We start from the raw sequence: 20,826 nt of genomic DNA on the forward strand, positions 1-20,826 counted from the left end.
AACTTCTCAGAGTGATACTGAAGGACATTCTACAAAATAGCATATGCTTCCAACGCGTCAAGGCCATGAAAGACAAAAAAAGGCTATTCTAGATTGATGAACTGTTCTAGATTGAAGGAGACTAAAGAGACACTGGAACTAGACACAATGTGTGATCCTGGATGGGATCCTTGACCAGAATATTTTCTTTTTTGCTATAAAGAACCTGAGCAGGATAATTGGAAAATTTTGAATATGGCCTGTAGAGGTTGCAACCATAGTCCTTTCTCAATTTTATCATTTTAAGGTAGTTCTGTAAGAGAATATCTTTTTCTTAGGAGATATACACAAAATATTAAGAGGTAAAATGGCATTATGTCTGCAATTTATACTCAAAGATTTCAGAAAAAGCAATAATATGTATATACAGAGAGAAAACAATAAAGTAAATGTAGCAAAATATTAAAATTTGAGGAATCTGGATGAACATTATGCAAAATTCTTTTGTATTTTTTTATATCAAAGTAAAATGCTAAAACTGCACCCTGTGTGCTTCTGTGTACATTTTATACTCCAGTAAGTTGTTTTTATTCTGTAAAAAATCCAAGTTGTTTTCCACATTTGCAATAGCTGTTCCTTCTACTCAGAATGTACTCAGATTTTCACATGGCTTTCTTCCTCCTCAGCTTAAATCTCACCTCCTCAGAGATCTCCCCAGGCCACTCAATCTAAAGGAGACCCTACGGACAGTTGATCACATCCTCAAACATTTTTCTAAGTATGTCAAATAGTGCTTTTACTCGATTGTCTCTCCTCCCTCCCCACTCAGCATGTGAAGGACCATGTCTTATTCACAGCAATCAATATCTTCAACAATTTAGCATTAGTCACATAAATATTAGTCGTTGCGTTTAAGACTGATGTGTAACACCAATTTCATGAACAGGAAATTTGTTCATGGATTAAACTCTTATATTTAGAGGCGCAATAATGTCACTATTCAATTACAGAAAACAACCTAGCTCTTCAGCAACTGATTTTGGAACACTGAATTTTGTCAAATACTTTTTGTGCCAGGACCCGAGAAGGCATTGCAGAGGATTCGAAAATTAACACTAGAACGTTAGCACATAGTAGGTGCTCAATAATTACTTTTCAACTATATTATATAGAGCATATTCATGTGTTAGTTACTTTTAAAAGTAGAGGAACTAATTGGGGTTGTTAAATACAAAACAGTGAGGTAAACAAGGTAAAGTAAAAGGGACAGGTTAGGGAGTAAACTATTATTGCCTTTCTCACAGCATTATTTTTCTTCCATTCAGAAGGAAACCACTCCTCTGCAACCTCAAGTATTACTCACTAACTGATCTGACTCAATTTCAACCAAAGACAAGACAGAAACAGTACACACACGCTACCAGACCATGTACCAATAAGCAAGATAAAGAAATTTCTAGGGGCCCAGCCCAGCGGCGCAGCAGTTAAGTGCTCACGCTCTGCTTTGGCGGCCCGGGGTTCACAGGTTCAGATGCCAGGCGTGCACCGGCCCACCGCTTGTAAAGCCATGCTGTGGTGGTGTCCCATATAAAGCAGAGGAAGATGGGCACAGATCCAATCTTCCTCAGTAAAAAAAGAGGAGGACTGGCATCAGATGTTAGCTCAGGGCTGATCTTCCTCAACAACAACAACAACAAAATTTATAGGACTAAAAGAGCAGAGGAGTGACTTACTATAACTTCTCATTTATTTAGAAAACATAAAAATAAATGTATATCATGTAATCTAACCTTCAAGATGAGTGTCATTTCTAATAAACACATTCTGCTATAGCACAGAAAATCAGATGGTGCTATCCCACGAAGTATGAAAAGTACTTTAATATCTTTTTCTGCATAAAGCACACTCAACACAAAGTGAAATAAAACAGCCAATGAAAGTAAGCCATACTAAATTTTATATTATTTTCGAGTTCCTAAACATACCAAGACCAAAAAATCATGAGATAATACACTTTAGGAAAAATATACACCCTAAAATACAAATAAAGGATGGAAGGGCCGGCCCTGTGGTTTAGTGGTTAAGTGCGCGCGCTCCACTACTGGCAGCCCGGGTTCGGATCCCGGGCACGCACTGACGCACCGCTTGTCCGGCCATGCTGAGGCCGCATCCCACATACAGCAACTAGAAGAATGTGCAACTATGACATACAGCTATCTACTGGGGCTTTGGGGAAAAAAAGGGGAGGAGGATTGGCAATAGATGCTAGCTCAGAGCCGGTCTTCCTCAGCAAAAAAAGAGGAGGATTAGCACAGATGTTAGCTCAGGGCTGATCGTCCTCAAAAAAAGAAAAACAAACAAAGGATGGAAGAAGATATAAGAAATGAAGGCTTATGCCATATAAAGTTTGAAAGTCTATTAATATCCGAAGGCAAGAAACCCTAAAATTATTATTTAAATACAGTGATGTAGACTACAAAAAATACCATCTATACACTATCCTCTTTGAAATGGTAAATTCCTCTCTGCTTTTCAGGATAATGGGTGAAAGAACACAATTTTAGTTGCTCCTTCTCCTGGGATCATCATGTAAGTGGCCAATACCAACACAGGCCCACTCCTTGCAGATTTTTACAACCCTGGAGCTAGGCTTCAGGAAGGTCCTAGAAAAGCTCAGTAGAGCTGCCAAAAGTCAGCAGCCTTTCTGTCACCACAGACAAACCACTAAAGGGCCTGCTGGTAGACATTCTAGACCTGACATTCTAGTAATTCAGCCTTAACTCAAATCCTTGGCCAAATCCTCAATTTCAATTCCAATACCCAAAAATCTTATGAAAGATACACTCTATAGGAATGATTTTCCAAATGGTTCAGCTTGAACCTGGCTCCTCTCCACTCTTCTGTAAACGTATCCAGCCAAGAACAAAAGGCAACAGCTTGGTCTCACTAGCTGGTTTGGGTTTTTTTTTTCTGTGAGGAAAATCAGCCCTGAGCATTAACATCTATTGCCAATCCTCCTCTTTTTCGCTGAGCAAGATTGGCCCTGAGCTAACATCTGTGCCCATCTTCCTCTATTTTATATGTGGGACGCCTGCCACAGCATGGCTTGATAAGCGGTGCACAGGGCGGTGCCCGGGATCCGAACCCACGAAACCTAGGCCACCAAAGCGGAGTGTGCGAACTTAACCACTACACCACCAGACTGGCCCCTCACTAGCTGGTTTTGTACCAAGCTATTGTAAAAGATTTTGACTAGGAAAATTAAGTTCCCATTTTTTCACCTACATAGTTCAAATGGACCTTTTTTTTTTTTTTAATTATTTCATTGAGGTCATATTGGCTTACTGGACCATATTTTTGATTGTTTCCCTTCTGTTCCTATGCATTGTTAAATTTACCAATGGGAAAATTATATGAACAATCACCATACAGTCTAGAAAAAATATAAAAAAGTAAAACAGAGATCCCTTGCTGAATTCGTCTGTGACAATTGTGATTAAGAAAAATTTTACGGTGATTTTTACTTGGCCTGTTAAGTTTTATTTATTTCCCTTTTATTTGCCTAAATAAAACCAAGGTAAACATATCCACTCTACCTCAAGGTAATAACATGAGCCAACTCAACGCCCACCTACACTCAAGTTCTCCAAACTCACTGCCTGTTCCCTAAGATGTGCTCTTATAACAATTAATCTGTTCAACTTGTACCAAGGGTCAGTCTTGAATCAGCCTTTAATTTTTAGATATGTCCCTAAGCAACCAATCTGTGACTAGATCCTTACTCTCAATGGGCCAACCTGAAGGGTAAATAGTGCAGGAGGGGGAACTCAGTCATGAAGATCTGACCATTTCTCTAGGAAGACCATTAAGGCCAAGAGTAGCATCTCAAGGATCAAAATCCCTGGAAAAGACAAACCTCTCCCTGATAAGACACCCTAGCTCTTATGTAGTCCTGAAACCTTAAAACAAGGAATTTCACAGCAATGATCTAACTAGAACAGGGTGGTGAGCAGTAATTACACATGACCTTGGTCTGATACCGTGAGTGCTCTGACCCACAAGGCACAGCAAACTTTAGTGGCCAATAAAGTCATTCTATTCCCTTTGTTACTGTCTGTGTTCTTTCTCTCCCAAGGAGGGCACTTTGAGGTCTAAGGCCTAAAAAAAACAGGAGTATAGATGTCATTGATCTTCCTTACCATCTTTCTATTTTTACTGAGACAATGGTGAATTTGGAATTTTCTCTATAAAATCTTGTTCCTAAATATACACAATAGTAACCAGTTTCAGGTCCCAGAATATAGCTCCCGAACTATGCTTAGTTTTTTACTAATTATTACATGGCATATGACAAAGAACTTTACCCAGAATACTCCAAATCTCACGGATTTTTAACATGGTCTTCAATCTAAACTCAGAATTAAGTCAGTATCATTCAAGAACACATCCAGTCATGCAATAGATACTTAATAAGCATCGGCTAAATTCCACATTTTGTACACAAAACACAACACTATTTGATGGCCAAGAACCTGTGAATGGTCGCCATTTACAAAGTTCCAAAGGTTTTCACACCAACTACAGGCTAAGTTTCCAAAAAGCAAAGAGCAGAACACTAGGACAGCCCAACGCCACCGCTCCTTTCCTCCCCAAAGAGGCTGTGTTTTCTCACAAAAACACACAACTCATGAGATCCCTTTCCACAAAGTCTAAATGAATTATAGAAAAATTATTTGTTACAAGTGTCACACTGATTCTTGCTCCTCTGAACACAGAGCAAACATTCAAGGAAAGGTATAGAGAAACTAGGCATATAAAGGAATTTAACTTTACTTCATTTACTACAGTTCAAACTTTTCATGCTATAAAACATACTCCCTTACTATGATATGTATGATTTTTTTATGTAATACAAAGATTGTCAAATTCTTCACACAGATTATCCAAAAAGTTATTAAATCTATGCTGTTTCACAACATTTTTTAAGCCAATACCCTGCAGAAAAGGCAAAAATTAAGGAGGAAAAGGGTGATTTACTGAAATTTACAGTAACTTGAAATTTTAGCAAACTTAATCACAAATGGTTCTGAGAGAGCGCCAATGTGAAGTCAGCAGGAGCCCACAAATATGGTCAAAATTAAAGAATAAATACAATAGAGACCTTAAAGTACACACTTTCAAGTGTATACTTGCTTAACCGTTTTAAGGCTAATTCAACAAACTACAAGAGAGTAAATTAAGACATCAAATGACTTACAGCCAAACTTCTGGGAAAGTACATGTTACATAAAAGAAAATACATTTATCCTTTAATTATGAAAGCGAGATAAACAGTTTGTCCCGCACCACTTTTCACTTACGATCAAACTGTACTTTATTAATACTCACCAAGCAAAATAATTGTGTTTTTGTGCATATTGGATAGTAAATAAATGTTTTTCTCCCTCTTGCGCTGTGCTGGATTTGGTATACTAAGCAATTCAAAGAAATCTCCAGACACAGACCACTACCCTCCAAAAGCCTGTTTAAACATATTTAAATATAGGTGTTAACGATATAAAAATTATACCTCACTAAAGTATATTTATTTAGGGGAGAGTAGACTGATTTTTTTTTTTTTTAGTCTAACTGGGTTTATAAAGAGTCCATCTGAGTCCCACACCCACACCCACTGCTTTACATCCTTTCTTAAAAGTAAACATATTTGAATTAGGGATTTTAATGTAAGCCAGTGTCATCACTAAGTAAGATTTTACCTAGTTTGGCTCCTTTCAATCCACAGAGTCTCGCATAAGCTATTCCACAGTTTCAAGTGGACTTGGTTTCAGGACTATACACTAGTTAAGTCCTTCCATATTTTCATAATGAAAACCTATTTACCTCCATGTTCTTTTTAACAGTTTGTAACCCTTGAGGAAGGAAGGAGGCAACAAGGCAGATAACTAGTGTACTACCCACTCTGACCCTCCCTCCATCTCCCTGAAGAACCGGATTCCAGAGTAAGATGGAACTAGTTCAAACCCTGACCCTGAGCAAGTACTCCGCCTCTCTCAAGACTCAGTTCTCTCACCTGTAAAATGAGAAGAACAGCAACACAACAATCCTCAGAAAGTTTTACTGGAGAATTAAAGGAAAATACATGTAAATTATGAGCAAAATGCCTACTACACAATAAAGCACAGTACATGTTAGCTATTATTATTTATTCAATTTTTGTCCATCTCACAGAGAGAAAAACATTCCATAAACAGTTAATTCTAAAGACTTAGGTAAACAGCACAAAAACTCATTTCACTAAAAAAGAGCTGGTGGGTCTAGCTACAGCCGTCAGCATTGGAGAGACAAAGCAGAGTCCAATACTGCCCAAGCAGACTGCTCTCGCCACAAAGAAAAACACAATGTGGATTTACACACATTGCAGTCCTCTTCTTGAATTCTGAGAGAAATCTTTTAAAAACTAAACTATAAAAACCAAAGTAAGCATTATGTTAAGAACTGTAGTTAACCTAAAACCCACTGATAAATAAACTCACTAAAAAGGAATAACTCATTGATTAACCTAAACATCACTAAAAAAGACACAAAAGTGCCTTCTGATGCAATGCAATATAGAATACACATCATCACCTACGCTCACCTAGAAAACTGAGCCTGAAGCTAATCTTTACAGCTAACTGACATTTACAGTAAATACGGGGACTAGAGGAATAAGCTAAATGACACCACACGGAACAAAAAGACAAATGCAGAATGTGAAACATGACATCCTATGGGACAAATGATATGATTCTGACAACAAATCAATGATAAGGAGAAAAAGCGGGAGGTACAAAGAAGGTGAGAAAGATCTACTCTAGATTAAACAGAATCAAAATATGTACTGGATAAATCTTGTTTGGATCCTGATTCAAAGAAATCAGCTACAAAAATCAACTACTATACTATTATTTTTGAAATAATCAGGGAAATCTGTGTATGAATTGAGTATCAGATGATAACAAAACTTTACTGTGACTTTTTTAGATGTGAAAATAGCATTATGGCTACATATGAAAGTGTCTACATTTTTCAAAAGAGCTTACCATAGTAATTAGGGGTAAAGTGACCCAAAAAATCTACTTTAAAATACTTCCTCAGAGAAGAAAGGAAGGAAGGAAACAGACACATAAAGCAAACATGGCTAAAATCCTTAAGTGTTGCTGAATAAGAAGAGCGAGGGGACATGAGGTTCGTTTACTCTCTCCACTTTTGTCTATGTTTGAAACAGATAATAATAAAAATGGCTAGAAAAGGGAATTATAATCAAAATCTGTTAAGATAATTCTAATCTTATTTTGACTGTGGCTGGCAAAATAGTACATAATTTTGCTCTTTTCTGATCTCTGGAAATCATTTACCTTTGGTCCACGTAGTAGAAGTTTAGTAAATGATAGGTGAATGAATGAACAGCCAAGGGAGTTGGTCATATATCTCCTAGCCACACTATTTCTACACTTAATAATATCTCTGATCAAACGAAATGCTCATTTGGTGAGCAGCCACAAATGCACTGAACAACGGATCAAACAAAACGTCAGTCAATTCAGGTAGTTCCTCCACTGACCCAAAACAAGGCCTGCACTTATCATTACATCACGTATCTTGACTTTATAACCCTGAGAAAATTCAGTCACAACTCTAAAGTATGTGAATCTACATTCCTGAAGTGGTTTAATGATATCCCAAATTAATAAATGTTAAGAAACGATCACTAACAGAAAATAGGGCAGGAAGGAATCAATAGGTAAATTTTAATTTTAAAATCAGTATCACATGAGTAAAACACACCTGTTCAAGTTCAACATAGGAAAATTTAATAATGACATTTTGGTCAGAGCTTCAAGTTTTAAATTATTCTTATAAAGGGCCTTCCTAGCTCATATGAAAACAACCAATATGCTTGCTCAAAATTACATAACCCAGGGGCCGGCCTGGTGGCGTAGTGGTTAAGTTCACACGCTCCACTTCGGTGGCCCAGGTTTCACTGGTTCAGATCCCAGGCGTGGACCTACACAGTGCTCATCAAGCCATGCTGTGGCGGCATCCCACATAGAAAATAGAGGAAGATGGGCACAGATGTTAGCTCAGGGCTAATCTTCCTCAGTAAAAAGAGGAAGATTGGCAATGGACGTTAGCTTAGGGCCAATCTTCCACACACACACACACAAAAAAATTACATAACCCAAACAGTTCATTTATAAGCATCAGTAAACAAATCAGAAGATTTCAGAAAATCAATCCTTCTTTCAGAGCACCCTGCCATACCTTAGAGCCCAGAATATCAATAGCCCACCTCTCCTTCTGGTCACAAACACCTCCCTCCTCTTATTCCCTTACCTCTACTACGGGCCCGCTTGCCACGGTCTGAAGTCTTGTCCCCTTGATTGCAATCAATTCCATTCTCTTCGCCTCTAACTAAGGAAGAAAAGAGCACCCCTTATACATAATCGTACCAGACAGCTACTAAAGACAAGGACAAAAAGATTTTTTTAAAAGGCTAAAATTTAACCACAGGGTTTGAAAAACAGAAAAATCAAAACCAAACAAGAGAGGCTCAAAAACTCAATGACGGCACATCTTGCTTAATTCAGTGAAAATTCTGAAAAGAAATTACAATGACATACCACTTCTTCTTCTATTTAGATTTGCCCTCCCTTAAAGTAAGTTTGCTTCAGAAAACCCCCCCTTATTATGCAACTATGTAATGCACCCTAAAATTTGCTCACTGCTTAGGCTCAAAGCCTGAAAAGGTATAGAATAGCAAAATAGCAATGCCAAGGAAATATCGAGTCATTGGGAAAATCAGCGTTAGAGGCAGGTTTTTCCAGGATGCTGTCCAGAAGATGCCAACAATCTTTTCTCCTCCTCATCCCTATACTGATATGAATTACATAATAGAGAAATTTTATGAGTGACAGTGGCACAGCTTGCTCCCCTCATTTCTTTCAGGGCTTACCTCCCACGAGTCGTCAGTGAAGCCTTCCTTGGCCATTCCATTTAAATTTGCCAAATCCCTCCCTATAATCCCCATCTCTCTGCCTTGGTTTTTCCCCATAGCATAATTTCTGCATAACACCATTAAAATATTATAATATTAATATGAAATACATTAATTCCCTTTTTTATTGTTACATCTCACTCTACCTCCATTAAAAGGTAAGTTTTAGGAGGGCAAAGATTTCTATCTGTTTTATTCATTGCTGTATGCCTATAAGAGTACATGCTACGTAGTAAGTACTCAATAAATATCTGTGGAATAAATAAACTAGCAAAAGTCTCTAAGGTGATATGTTAAATATTTACATTTTATTCATTCACAATTTATCTACTTTGGTATGTCTGCACAGCAGGTAGTGTTGTTTTGGGTAAATGATGCCAAAACCTGGGTCAAATGGAAAGTACTGAGAAAATCTTCCCTATTCAGCAACTTTCCTCTTAACCTATACAGTAAGTATCCATAAGTGGGGAACAATAAACAGCTTCATCTGTCAATGAATGAAAAATCTCCCTTAAAATTAGAAGATGAACTTGATTCATAACAGCAGGCAGTCTTAAGATGCACAACAGAACTACCTACCTACAGCCGAGGTTGGTGCTGATACGAAACTGCATCAGTAAGGATGCTGACGAACTGTGTAGTTGTAGCTCACTACTAAGTGTTAACTATAATAACCAATATTGCATGGAGGAAGTGAATTTATGGGCACTCATTGGACTACTCTTCCAGTTTTCCAGTATGCATGAAAATTTTCGTAATAAAAAGTTGAGGATAGGGGCCAGCCCGGTGGCGCAAGGGGTAAAGTGCGCGCGCTCCGCTGTGGCGGCCTGCGGTTTGCTGGTTCGGATCCTGGGCGCGCACCGATGCACCGCTTGGCAAGCCATGCTGTGGCGGCATCCCATATAAAGTGGAGGAAGATGGGCACGGATATTAGCCCAGGGCCAGTATTCCTCAGCAAAAAAAAGAGGAGGATTGGCAGATGTTAGCTCAGGGCTGATCCCCTCACACACACAAAAACGTTGAGGATAAAGGTCTGTACTTACATTCTCTCCCACGATTGCCACCTCTTCCTTTCCGGTTGTTGTTTCCCCGTCCGCGACTCACTTCTCTCTCACTTCTCTTCTCTCTATTCTCTTTGTTTTCTGAACTTTCTTTCCCGAAATTCTTCTTCTTCCCCCCTACAGTCTCCCATGAAGTCTATCAAAGATAAGAGTTGTCATTCAAAGTATGTACGATCATCAAAGGTGTGTGCATGTATCTTTCAAACCTAATTATCTACACTTGCCTGCCTACCATTTTAATTCTTTTCCATAGAGTTCTACTTTCTGATGAAAGAGACAGCAAACCTCTTGCTAAGTTCCTGTTGCTATATAGAGCACAAAAGATTCAGCAACTAGCTGAACTGACAACATACTTTATGTTGTCCCACCACAGAGCCTTTTCCTATGCTGATTTAAGAATAAAGTAAACGTCATTTTCCCAAGCTCCCACTCTATGCCACCCCCACCTACCTCAGTAGTAGGCCTTCAACCTATTAATACACAGATTAGCTCAAAGACTAGACAATTACATAAAATGATGCCCTAAAACCTCAGGAATACAACTTTTCCTATTGAGTTATCCAAAGCAACCATCTAAAAAATTTTTAACGGTAGACAAAAAAAATTGGGGTTAGTTTTTTTTCCTTTAAAGTAAGTACCCAAAATTTCAACCTCAAAGACTTGTTCTAATGAGAAGTCAAATGATTCATAGAATGGCCCTTCTCCCCCTCTCCTCCAATGGGGAACCAAATAAAATCAAATCGTAGGGGCTGGCCCCATGGCTTGGCGGTTGGGTGCGCGCGCTCGGCTGCTGGCGGCCCAGGGTTTGGATCCCGGGCGTGCACCGGCACACCGCTTCTCTGGCCATGCTGGGGCCGCGTCCCGCATGCAGCGGCTGGGGGGTTGTGCAGCTGTGATATACAGCTATCTACTGGGGCTTTGGGGGAAAAATAAATAAATAAAATTAAAAAAAAAAAATCAAATTGTATATAGATAAATTGCTGAGAAAAGAATGCGACACTATGTTCTTGTGAATATCAGTGAATATTAGGATATCAATCAGGATATATTACTGGGAAATCCTAAAATTGGCCCATTGGTTTCTATTTACTTTTTTATAATCTACCTTATTTCACAAGGGATCTGAAGTGGTTCAATCCCAAAATAAGAGAAATAAGTATTTTAAGCTTTAAAAAAATCTTAAGAAAAAAAGAAAATTTTTAACATTGTATATCCAAATAAACAGAAGCAGTACAAATTAATAAACTAAAATTAAAGAGATACAGCTGAATTATTTCCAAAGTGGTGGAGGCCAGATTTAAAACACTTTTTTAAAAGGAATTTTTTCAACATCTGCAAACCTCTGAATGACGCATATATTTAGTTACATATAAAATGACTGGATGTGAAAAAATACAAATTAGAACAAGTTATTTTACACCTCTGAGCTTTGATAAAGATTTTAAAAATTGACACCCAATAGTTATGGCAGAATAATCAGGTATTCTCAGTTCTAGTTCTAGCATGCATCTATTCTAACGTTCCTGGAAGTCTACCTGGATATAGTATCCAAATTTTAACTAGTTCACAGCTTTTGATCCAGCAATTCTACTTCTAGGTCTTTATTCAAGGAAATAATCTGATAATTGTGCAACATTTATATACAGACAATGATTAGCAGAACAAAAGGGGAGAAAATTCCTCAAATATCTGGCTTAAGAGACTATCTACTCAATAACATCCATTTAGGGGGCAGTATGTAGCCATTTAAAGAGTTATCCAGGTGTCTGTAGGAAGAGATCCACGATATAAGTGAAGCAAGCTATCAGCAAACACAGTATAAAGCAGGACTACATTTTTTAGTTTAAACAGGAGCCTGTGTATATACCGAAGAAATTTAGAAGTAGTTATCTAAGTGAGGATGTTTAACTCGATTTAACTTTTTTATCGTTCTGCATTGCTTTTTTAATTACAGAAAACAATGAAGATTATTTATTTCAGAAAAAAAAAATCCACAGTGTGAAAACTCAATTTATTACATTCACTAGTATGAATAAATAAGACAACGACGTAAGATAGAATCCCATCCTCTTAGGGCAATAAGACAAAAAGTAAATTCCAGAGGTCCTGGAAAAAATAATTACACATAGTAGAGTCAGCACAAAGTGCATATATACACACGATTTCTGTCTTTACATGGCCAGATCTAAAAGTATGCAATTATTATGAAGGGACAGACTTTCTATGTAAAACATCTTAGAGACAGAAACATCCTACCCCATTTCATTCGGCAAAGGATACCCTAAAGCAAGTCTTGGCTTGTGAACACCACAAAGACTAAAAAGAACTTACCTGCAGGGGAAAGTAGGGAAAGGAACCTTTAACTGGCAATTGGTCAAACACCACAGTAAATGCTAAAGAGAATATTGCACATTTGCAAGCACGCACACAGGCTTTCAAAGTGAATCAAATAATTACAAAGGGTTTTCAACAGAATTTCTGGTAACCTTTGTCATCTGTATATTGCTACTTGTAAGACAGGTCTGAAGAAACTCTAAGAGGAATGGTCCTCCCAGACACTACATTTAGTAATCAGAAAAGCAGCTTTCCAGGCCAGCTCACTCAAAATCACTCTCCTATCCCTTCCTATTTTCCAGGAACTACACAACACAACAGCTTACTAAAAAAAAAAAAAAAAATAGTACATTAATACAAAGGACTGATATTTCAAAACTATTTTGTCACTCAAAATAGCATCATGATGAAACGAAAAGTTCAGTACTTAGGATCACGTTCAGAGGTTTCCTTTGTGACAGCTACTCTTACATGAGAAAAGCAAACTCATCCTGAAAATATCATGGACAATTCCACTTAACATTTTTTCAAAATAATAATTTTGTTTCAGAAGACTCTAGCACAAAATAGGGTTGCCAACAGGACAAGATTTATTTGTTTTCATGGCTTATTTTAAATGTTCTTGCTCCTAGCAACCCTATGGTGTTTACACTCTAGCATCCCCACTCCAATTAACTCTACCCCAGCCAAAGGAAGATATTCCTTACAGCTGGTTAGCCACGGCTGCTGCAGACAGCAACCAGGTAAAAGAAAAGGCAAACATTCTGCAAGACACACCACAGAGCGATCCTCATCAAATCAGGCCTTTCTAAAAGACTTTCCACTTGCCTCTCTACTTCCCCACAGCTTTCTCACCTCCAAACAAGTACATGCCTTTTGTGTCCTAATTTGCTATTTTTCTACCGTTGAAGAAAACAACAAGCCAGATCTGGCCCCCACGATGTGATTTCTAGGTTCAAGAGGTAGCCAAAGAGACATTCTTCATGTAACATCAGCCCAAACCACCTCCGTTAGGTTCAGTCCCAAATGAGGAGAGGAAGTTAAAACTCAATAAAACAGAGAGAGAACTGGACATTCATGTAAGACTTAAAAATTCACCAACTACCACAGAAAAGGAATGAAATCTGGAGCTAAAGGAAAGACAACAGAAAGCAGAATCCAGCCTATGTCTACCATAAAAAAGAAAACACGTCCTCCAATTAACGATCTGGAAATACTTCATTTATTCACAGTGATACATTTTTTTATAAAGAGGGCAGCTAAGCCCTTCAGTTCATTTTGAAAATAACCGAGAGCCATTCTACACTACATCTATTAGCAATGAGGTAAACACATTCCCCATGTCTTATAAAATCCAGCAAATACATGCCTAAGCGTCCGCAAACAAAACTATTCAGAATTTTATTTCATCACTTAACATGATATATTTCCCAATGAACTGACATATTTAGTAGTTTATCATGTGGACCAGTGTTATCTTGCATGGAATTTACCCATAGATACTGCTACACTCAAATAGTGAAATTTTTTCCCAATTATCTAATTTTTATAATTACAACATTCATTCTGCTTGTTTCATATTAAATAAAAAGATACACATTTTACTTTTGAGCTTGTCACAGCAGTTCATATTTATACAGCCTGTCCCTATTGCAGCCTATCCTAAAAATGAGAACCTGATGAAACCTGAACACTGACAAGGAAGGTATTTTTTGATGTGTTCATCTCTGTACTCCTTTTTAGGTAAATCATTATTTGTTTTAAAACAAATTTCTGCTCCGAAATGGTCTGCTCAATTTAAAAATACAAATGAAATATTGTGCAATATCCATATAGAAATCAAAAGGTGACGGCTGACAACCATCTGGTGTGGCTTTAAGTTGCTTCCTTCCTAAAATAAAAGGGATGAGCTCCAGTGTTCCTGCAAATTCCTCAAACTTTACTAAGCTATAAAATGCTTTTTCTTATTTTATCTATCTGTCAAACTGCCATGAAAATGTGTCTATAGAATATAGAGACACTAGTAAATAGATATACCAGCAAATCCTGCTTCTGTTAGTCTAGAGATATAAGGAGCGGTAAGAGGTGACGACTGAGATGAAGAAACATGAGCAGTGGAGCCAAGAGAAGTTTTTCAGGTGGTGAAAATGTCCACAGGCCCAAGAGAATTTTGGAAACTATGTAAGGCTGAAGTAGAAGATCAAGTTCTCTTTCAAGTCTTCAGATTCTAGGACTTCACGAAGAAACCATACATAATAAAAACAGTCATTTCAGGTTAGCATTCTTTCTGGTCTTAAAACAAATATGGAATGTCACCGATATCCCCACCACCCCCACCCTACCCCCAAATAAGGTGAAGCTGAAAATGCAGTATGGAATTGGAGACAAATCTTACCGCTGCAAATCAATTAATAATACTTACTGTGTCTGAATTCCCTTCCAGCAATATATTGATAGCTTTGTTCACATCTCCATTACAGTCATGAAGGGCCACTATGCACTCATCCTGATTCCTTCCTGTCACTTCCATAAGCTGATGAAATTATAAGAAAATGGTTAGGAGGACCCAGAAATGGCACTTGATATTAATTTTAAGATTCTTCTACATAAGACAGAAATTACGCAATCCTTCCACATGAAGAGGGCCTCTTCCAGATTCTGAGCTTAAAAACCAAGAACAAACAGGTTTACCCATTTTTTGTGGCCACCCCATGTCTTTTCACCAATACTGGCAGAATCAACCTACAAATCAACCCTCCTGCAAGCTGACTAAGTATCAGATTATTAATCAGCAACACACACATATGTATATACCAACATTCTCAGAATACTCAGGATTGGCTATCTGACTACTCAAACTTAGTTAAGTAGCCTGAGATTCCCAAAATTCTGAACTACTCAAATATTAAGTGGGACTATATATTTCCCAATAGACCAAGGGTATGTGGCCACCACTAACAGAACATCCCATCCAACTGTTTTGCACAGGACAACCTTCCCTACATGGGCTACCACTGCTTGGATTAGAACACTCCTCATACATAATACATTGTTAACACCCTCAGGTCTCACAAGTGGAATTCTGCAGCTTTCACAAACTCACTCCTAGACATACTATGTTCTCAAGCAGCTTCAACAAGGTGCTATGTTTGAAATAATCAAAGAAATCTCCTTGGTCCATTCTCTTTAACAAGGAAGAATAACCTATTTAACATTTTCATCACAAGGAACGATCACCGATTAGACACAATACAGTTTCTCAATGATCAGTGAACAAATGTGTGACTTAAGTACCCGCTGTGTTTTAACTACACGTAACTATTTTAGCATGTACTAGCTGCGCTTCAACATAGTTCTACCCCAACACTTGACGTGATTTGTCTGTGGTCAAAAAACAAATTCACAGCAAAGCCCACTTGGAATCCAGGTCTCCTGATCTCACGAAAACAGCTCTTTGCACTGCACTGTTCTGTCTCTCTGGTTTGCTCCTTGTGTTACGCAGCAGACATTTTACACACTCTTCGGCTTTCCAGTGCTTTGGTCCTTGGCTATCTACTGATAATGTCAGGTCTTTATCAATGATCTGTACTAACCCAATACCTGTCAAACGCAATTGTTAAGATGCACAGTAAGTATCAAGATTCCTCCAGTGACTGGATTAGTAAGAGACAGAACTAAAGTTAAGGCCGGCCCTGTGGCTTGGTGGTTAAGTGCGCACGCTGCGATGCTGGCGGCCCGGGTTCGGATCCCGGGTGCGCATTGAGGCACCACTTCTCTGTCCAGCCTGAGGCCGAGTCCCACATACAACAACTAGAAGGGTGTGCAGCTGTGACATACAACTATCTACTGGGGCTTTGGGGGCAAAAAATAAATAAAATCTTTAAAAAAAAAAAAAAAGAACTAAAGTTAAAACTTAAAACTATGAACTCCAGGACGTGTTCTTTCTTGTGTATCTGCTATGCTATTCAGATAAAAGGCAGTATAATATGTGGAAGTATGTCTCACACTGTACATAAACCTCATTCCAGAGAATGAGTTCTGTAATTTTTAATAAATCCTTTTTGTAGCTTTCCAAAAATACTACCATTAGCCTGATGACAGCAACCATAAGTAAGAACAAAGAATTTACATAGTAAAGGGCTCAAGACTTCACTGTGGGACGTTGGCTCCAAGGAACAATTACTGGTAGACCTCTACCAAAGGCTGGACAGAGGTTAAGGGATATAGCTTGGTTTCTAGAACCTTGAAGGGAAAAGAAGTCTTATCAGGAAAGGAGGATTTGAAATTAAGATTATGTCATCAAAAAGGCCTCTCATTAAAGTTCTAAATGAAGACATCACCCTAAAATTTAATTTTGTACTTTTCCAACATATGTTTGGCATCACCACCATGTAAGATTCAGCTCTTCCTTAACATTAAACAAAATTTTCTGAGAACTTGCCAAATACTAAACATACTTTCTACACACAGGTATAGACAATGTCAATGTGTTTTCACAAATATCTAGCTCATTACTCGCATATAACACCAGTAACTCAGAAAGATTCTACTGCTAAAAGGATGAACATATTCAATTCCTTCATTCTAGCCACCAATACAGGTATATTAATCACAAGTTCAAAATCCAACTAGTTGAGACTAAGCAAGAAGCATTCTTTAAAATTAAAATCTCTTGGGGCTGGCTCCATGGCTTAGCGGTTAAGTGCGCGCGCTCTGATGCTGGCGGCCCGGGTTCGGATCCCGGGCGCGCCCCGAGGCACCACTTCTCCGTCCAACGCGAGGCCGAGTCCCACGTACAGCAACTAGAAGGATGTGAACCTGTGACATACAACTATCTACTGTGGCTTTGGGGGGGAAAAAAATGAATAAATAAAATCTTTAAAAAAAAAAAATAAAATAAAATAAAATTAAAATCTCTAATGATATTGTCTTTTAAGCACAATAAGAATAGATTACAAAAATGACAGTATCCTTTGCCAGAACACACCTGTTTAACTTTAGCTTCAAACTCTGAATCATTTTTATCGAAGATCACTTGAGCGAGACGCATCTGTTCAGCTGTTGCCTGGAAAGTACACACAACTGTTAAAAATTTGAGCACTAAAAACATAAGTCAGACGCCAAAATCTGGTGCAAACAGATAAATGCTCCCAAGCAATACAGCACTATGGTAACAGAAGTATTGATTAACTATATTCTTAAAGGACCTCTTTTTTTTTTTTTTTTTTTAGATTTTTTTTTATTTATTTATTTTTCCCCTGCAAAGCCCCAGCAGATAGTTGTATATCATAGTTGCACATCCTTCTACTTGCTGTATGTGGGACGCGGCCTCAACATGGCCGGACAAGCGGTGGGTCAGTGCGCGCCCGGGATCCGAACCCGGGCCGCCAGCAGCGGAGCGCACGCACTTAACCGCTAAGCCACGGGGCCGGCCCTAAAGGACCTCTTAAAGGTCCCGTTCCTTTGGCCAAAAGACCTAAAGTTCTTGTTCATCTTCATTGGCCATGTGACTCATTTGAATTTTCCTTGCCTCGGGGAAAGGGAGTAAAAAGCCTAAGAAAAAGTGGAAGAACAGGAAGGAGTGGAAACAATAGCCAGGACGTAAGCTTAGAACCAGCCTTGCTGTCAAAAAGCAAAAAACCTCTGCTGTCAACTCTAAAAAGGTATTCTGGTCAGTTTAAGAGAAATGGCTGTATTTATCTAAATAAAAAGATTTTTAAGCACAATAAAAAGGTGGTCTTAATTTAACAAAATTTGTATTAAAAAAAAACAAAAAACAAAACACTTCCAAACACTAAATTAGTCATCTTTGCAGAAAACTCCAGTTGCCTTTTTCACTCAAAGTCCTTTAAAAAAAAAAAATCAAATTACTGAATTTTTGAGGTTTCCTTTTGTGATATTTTTGGCAATAAAAAATTAGAAAGACATGGGCCAGCCCCGTGGCTTAGCGGGTAGGTGCGTGCGCTCCGGTGCTGGCGGCCCAGGTTCGGATCCCGGGCGCTCACCGATGCACCGCTTCTCCGGCCATGCTGAAGCCACGTCCCACATACAGCAACTAGAAGGATGTGCAGCTATAACATACAACTATCTACTGGGGCTTTGGGGGGAAAATAAATAAATAAATAAAATTTTTTAAAAAATTAGAAAGGCATAAAAAAAGTTACTCTTTTCTGCAGTAAGTTAATAGTAATATATCAATTTGGTTTCTTAGCTTTGACAAAGATACCATGATTACGACAACAGGGAAACTAGGGGAGGGCTATGCAGGAACTCTGTTCTACCTCTGTGCAACTTTCTGGCAAATCTAAAATTACTCCAAAACAGTTTATTAAAAAAGTTACCCCTGTTAGCTAAAATCTATACTAACTCCCAACATAAATATTTAAGAAGTTAAACAGCTTAAAATACTTAATGATCTTAGGGGGGAAAAAAAACTCTACAAGAAGCTAATAATAAACAACTTGTAATACACACTCATTTCAAATAATCTCACCTAAAGCAAGGAGGGGCAGTGGGGAAGTTTTGTTAGCATTTTTTGCATTGTAAAAACACTTTTCACAAGGGCTTTCCAGTCCATGTGGGTGGTGGATTATACCAGCTCCAGCCAGCTTTGGCCTGTTCCCTCCAATCTAACGGCCAATCCTATCACCCCAGCCTATGCCCGCTGTGACCTCAGTTCAACTGCTGCAGATACACCCAGAAAGATGCCTGTACAGAAACTCAGTGTGTGCACATGCTGCCAATTTTACCTCAATCCTACCCAGTACACATAAGGGCCTTACATACACTCTCACTACAGCTACCTACAGATCAGACACTCATTTCTCTGACCCATAACCAACTGAGAAGTCCCACTGCTGAAGCCAAAGGACCAGAGGCATGAAATAACCGAATGAGGTGAAAGGGAAAACCAAAGGGGAAGGGGGCACTTTCACATTACACATTTGGGTTTTGGGTAATGGCGACCTTTTAAGAATGAAAGTAAACCATTGACACCCCTGCTGCTGAATGCCTACATGATTAATTTTTGCCCATTTCCCTAATACCAACACCTTCCACTCCCAGAGTCTCAAACCTCAAAATTGTACATTCCTCATATTCATTCAGCCTTGCTCTAATCCAAACATACTAACGCTCATCATTTCCCATTAAATTTCCTTAGATTACAGAATTTTCACACATCCCACGAGAAAATTACAGTGACCCACAAGGTAACCTTCTAGTACCAAAACTACTCTTTGACACTTATATTTTTCTCTGATATCAAAAACAGAATACTAAACATACTACTTTGTAGGGACACACACACACAAACACAATTTGTGAGTATCTATATCATAATGTTTCTTGGCTACATAACAATTCCACTGGATAGGTCCTGCATTTTACTTACTCTACAAATTTTTCATTACTACCTGAACACTACAAAGATCCATTCTTACACCTATATTTGCATATACATCCATGATAGCTTTCTGAGAATAAATACAAAGATGTGAAACCACTGGCCAAAGAAATGTCTAGAAAACTGTTAAAAGGAGTTTCATACCATGTGCTCAAAAATACACTGCACAAAGGCTGCTAAGATGTATATTCCACCGTGTAGACAAGCCTGCTTCTTCAAAATTTTCCAACTTAAAAAAAAGGCCAATTTAAACAATGAAAAATGGTCTTTATTTGCTTTTTTATTTCTTAGATCACTAGAGTAAGGGTAAACTTTTAAAAATATACTAATATGGCAATGATTAAAAAAAGACTAAGGAGGAGGAATAGTGGAGCTGGACTATCTTCATTTTGCAACCAACACAGTAAAGACGAGTTCTGAAAAGAATCATGAATGAATGTTAATTCTAAGGGGAAAATTTTGATAAGGAGCAGGCTATTTGCACATGGTCTCAAAGTGTCCCCACAAAGATTATTCTTTAGTTGCTACATGAAACACAGTAACAATAAATCAGGCAAAATGGGCAAAACTTGGACTGAGTGATCAAATGCAACATCCTCAATGAGGGGCAGATAGACATCATGGGATTCCCTTGTGGTACTAGAAATACTCAACATCAGATATGTGGTATTCCAATCAGAGATCCACAACCTGAGGAAACATCAGACAAACTCAAATTGATGAATATTTTATATAATAACTGGCTTGTATTTCTTCAAACTTGCCAGTATTATGGAAGACAAAGAAAGGCTGAGAACTGTTCCAGATTAATGGAGACTAAAGAGACATGTCAAACAAACAGCATATGTGATGATTCTACAGTGGAAGGGGGAAACATGCTACAAAGGACATTACTGGGGTAACTGACACTATTGAAATAACTGAAAATTCCACATTGACAAAACTGGAACATGAACTGTAGAGAACACTGTAGCAATGTTAGATTTATACAATTTGATAGTGGAATTGTA

At 38.2% G+C, this 20,826-nt stretch overlaps 1 protein-coding gene across 6 annotated transcripts in view; it reads right to left on the minus strand.

The window, feature by feature from the left end:
- The window catches only part of UBAP2 (ubiquitin associated protein 2), a 120,199-nt gene that overhangs the window by 48,556 nt on the left and 50,817 nt on the right, over positions 1 to 20,826 (minus strand). For 5 of the 6 annotated variants that reach the window (XM_087444733.1, XM_087444734.1, XM_014785994.2 and 2 more), the window contains 4 exons: positions 17,399 to 17,476; positions 14,834 to 14,944; positions 10,060 to 10,213; positions 8,356 to 8,433 (listed from right to left, as the gene is read on the minus strand). In XM_087444733.1, coding sequence (XP_087300859.1) covers positions 8,356 to 8,433; positions 10,060 to 10,213; positions 14,834 to 14,944; positions 17,399 to 17,476 — 421 coding nt within the window. Of the gene's footprint in view, positions 1 to 6,049; positions 6,097 to 8,355; positions 8,434 to 10,059; positions 10,214 to 14,833; positions 14,945 to 17,398; positions 17,477 to 20,826 lie in introns of those variants that run through there. The other variant, XM_087444736.1, reaches the window with a different exon arrangement.

The sequence above is a fragment of the Ceratotherium simum genome, chromosome 20 (genome assembly GCF_057802395.1).
Source record: "Ceratotherium simum simum isolate JZ-2026a chromosome 20, ASM5780239v1, whole genome shotgun sequence".
NCBI classification, from domain to species: Eukaryota; Metazoa; Chordata; class Mammalia; order Perissodactyla; family Rhinocerotidae; genus Ceratotherium; species Ceratotherium simum.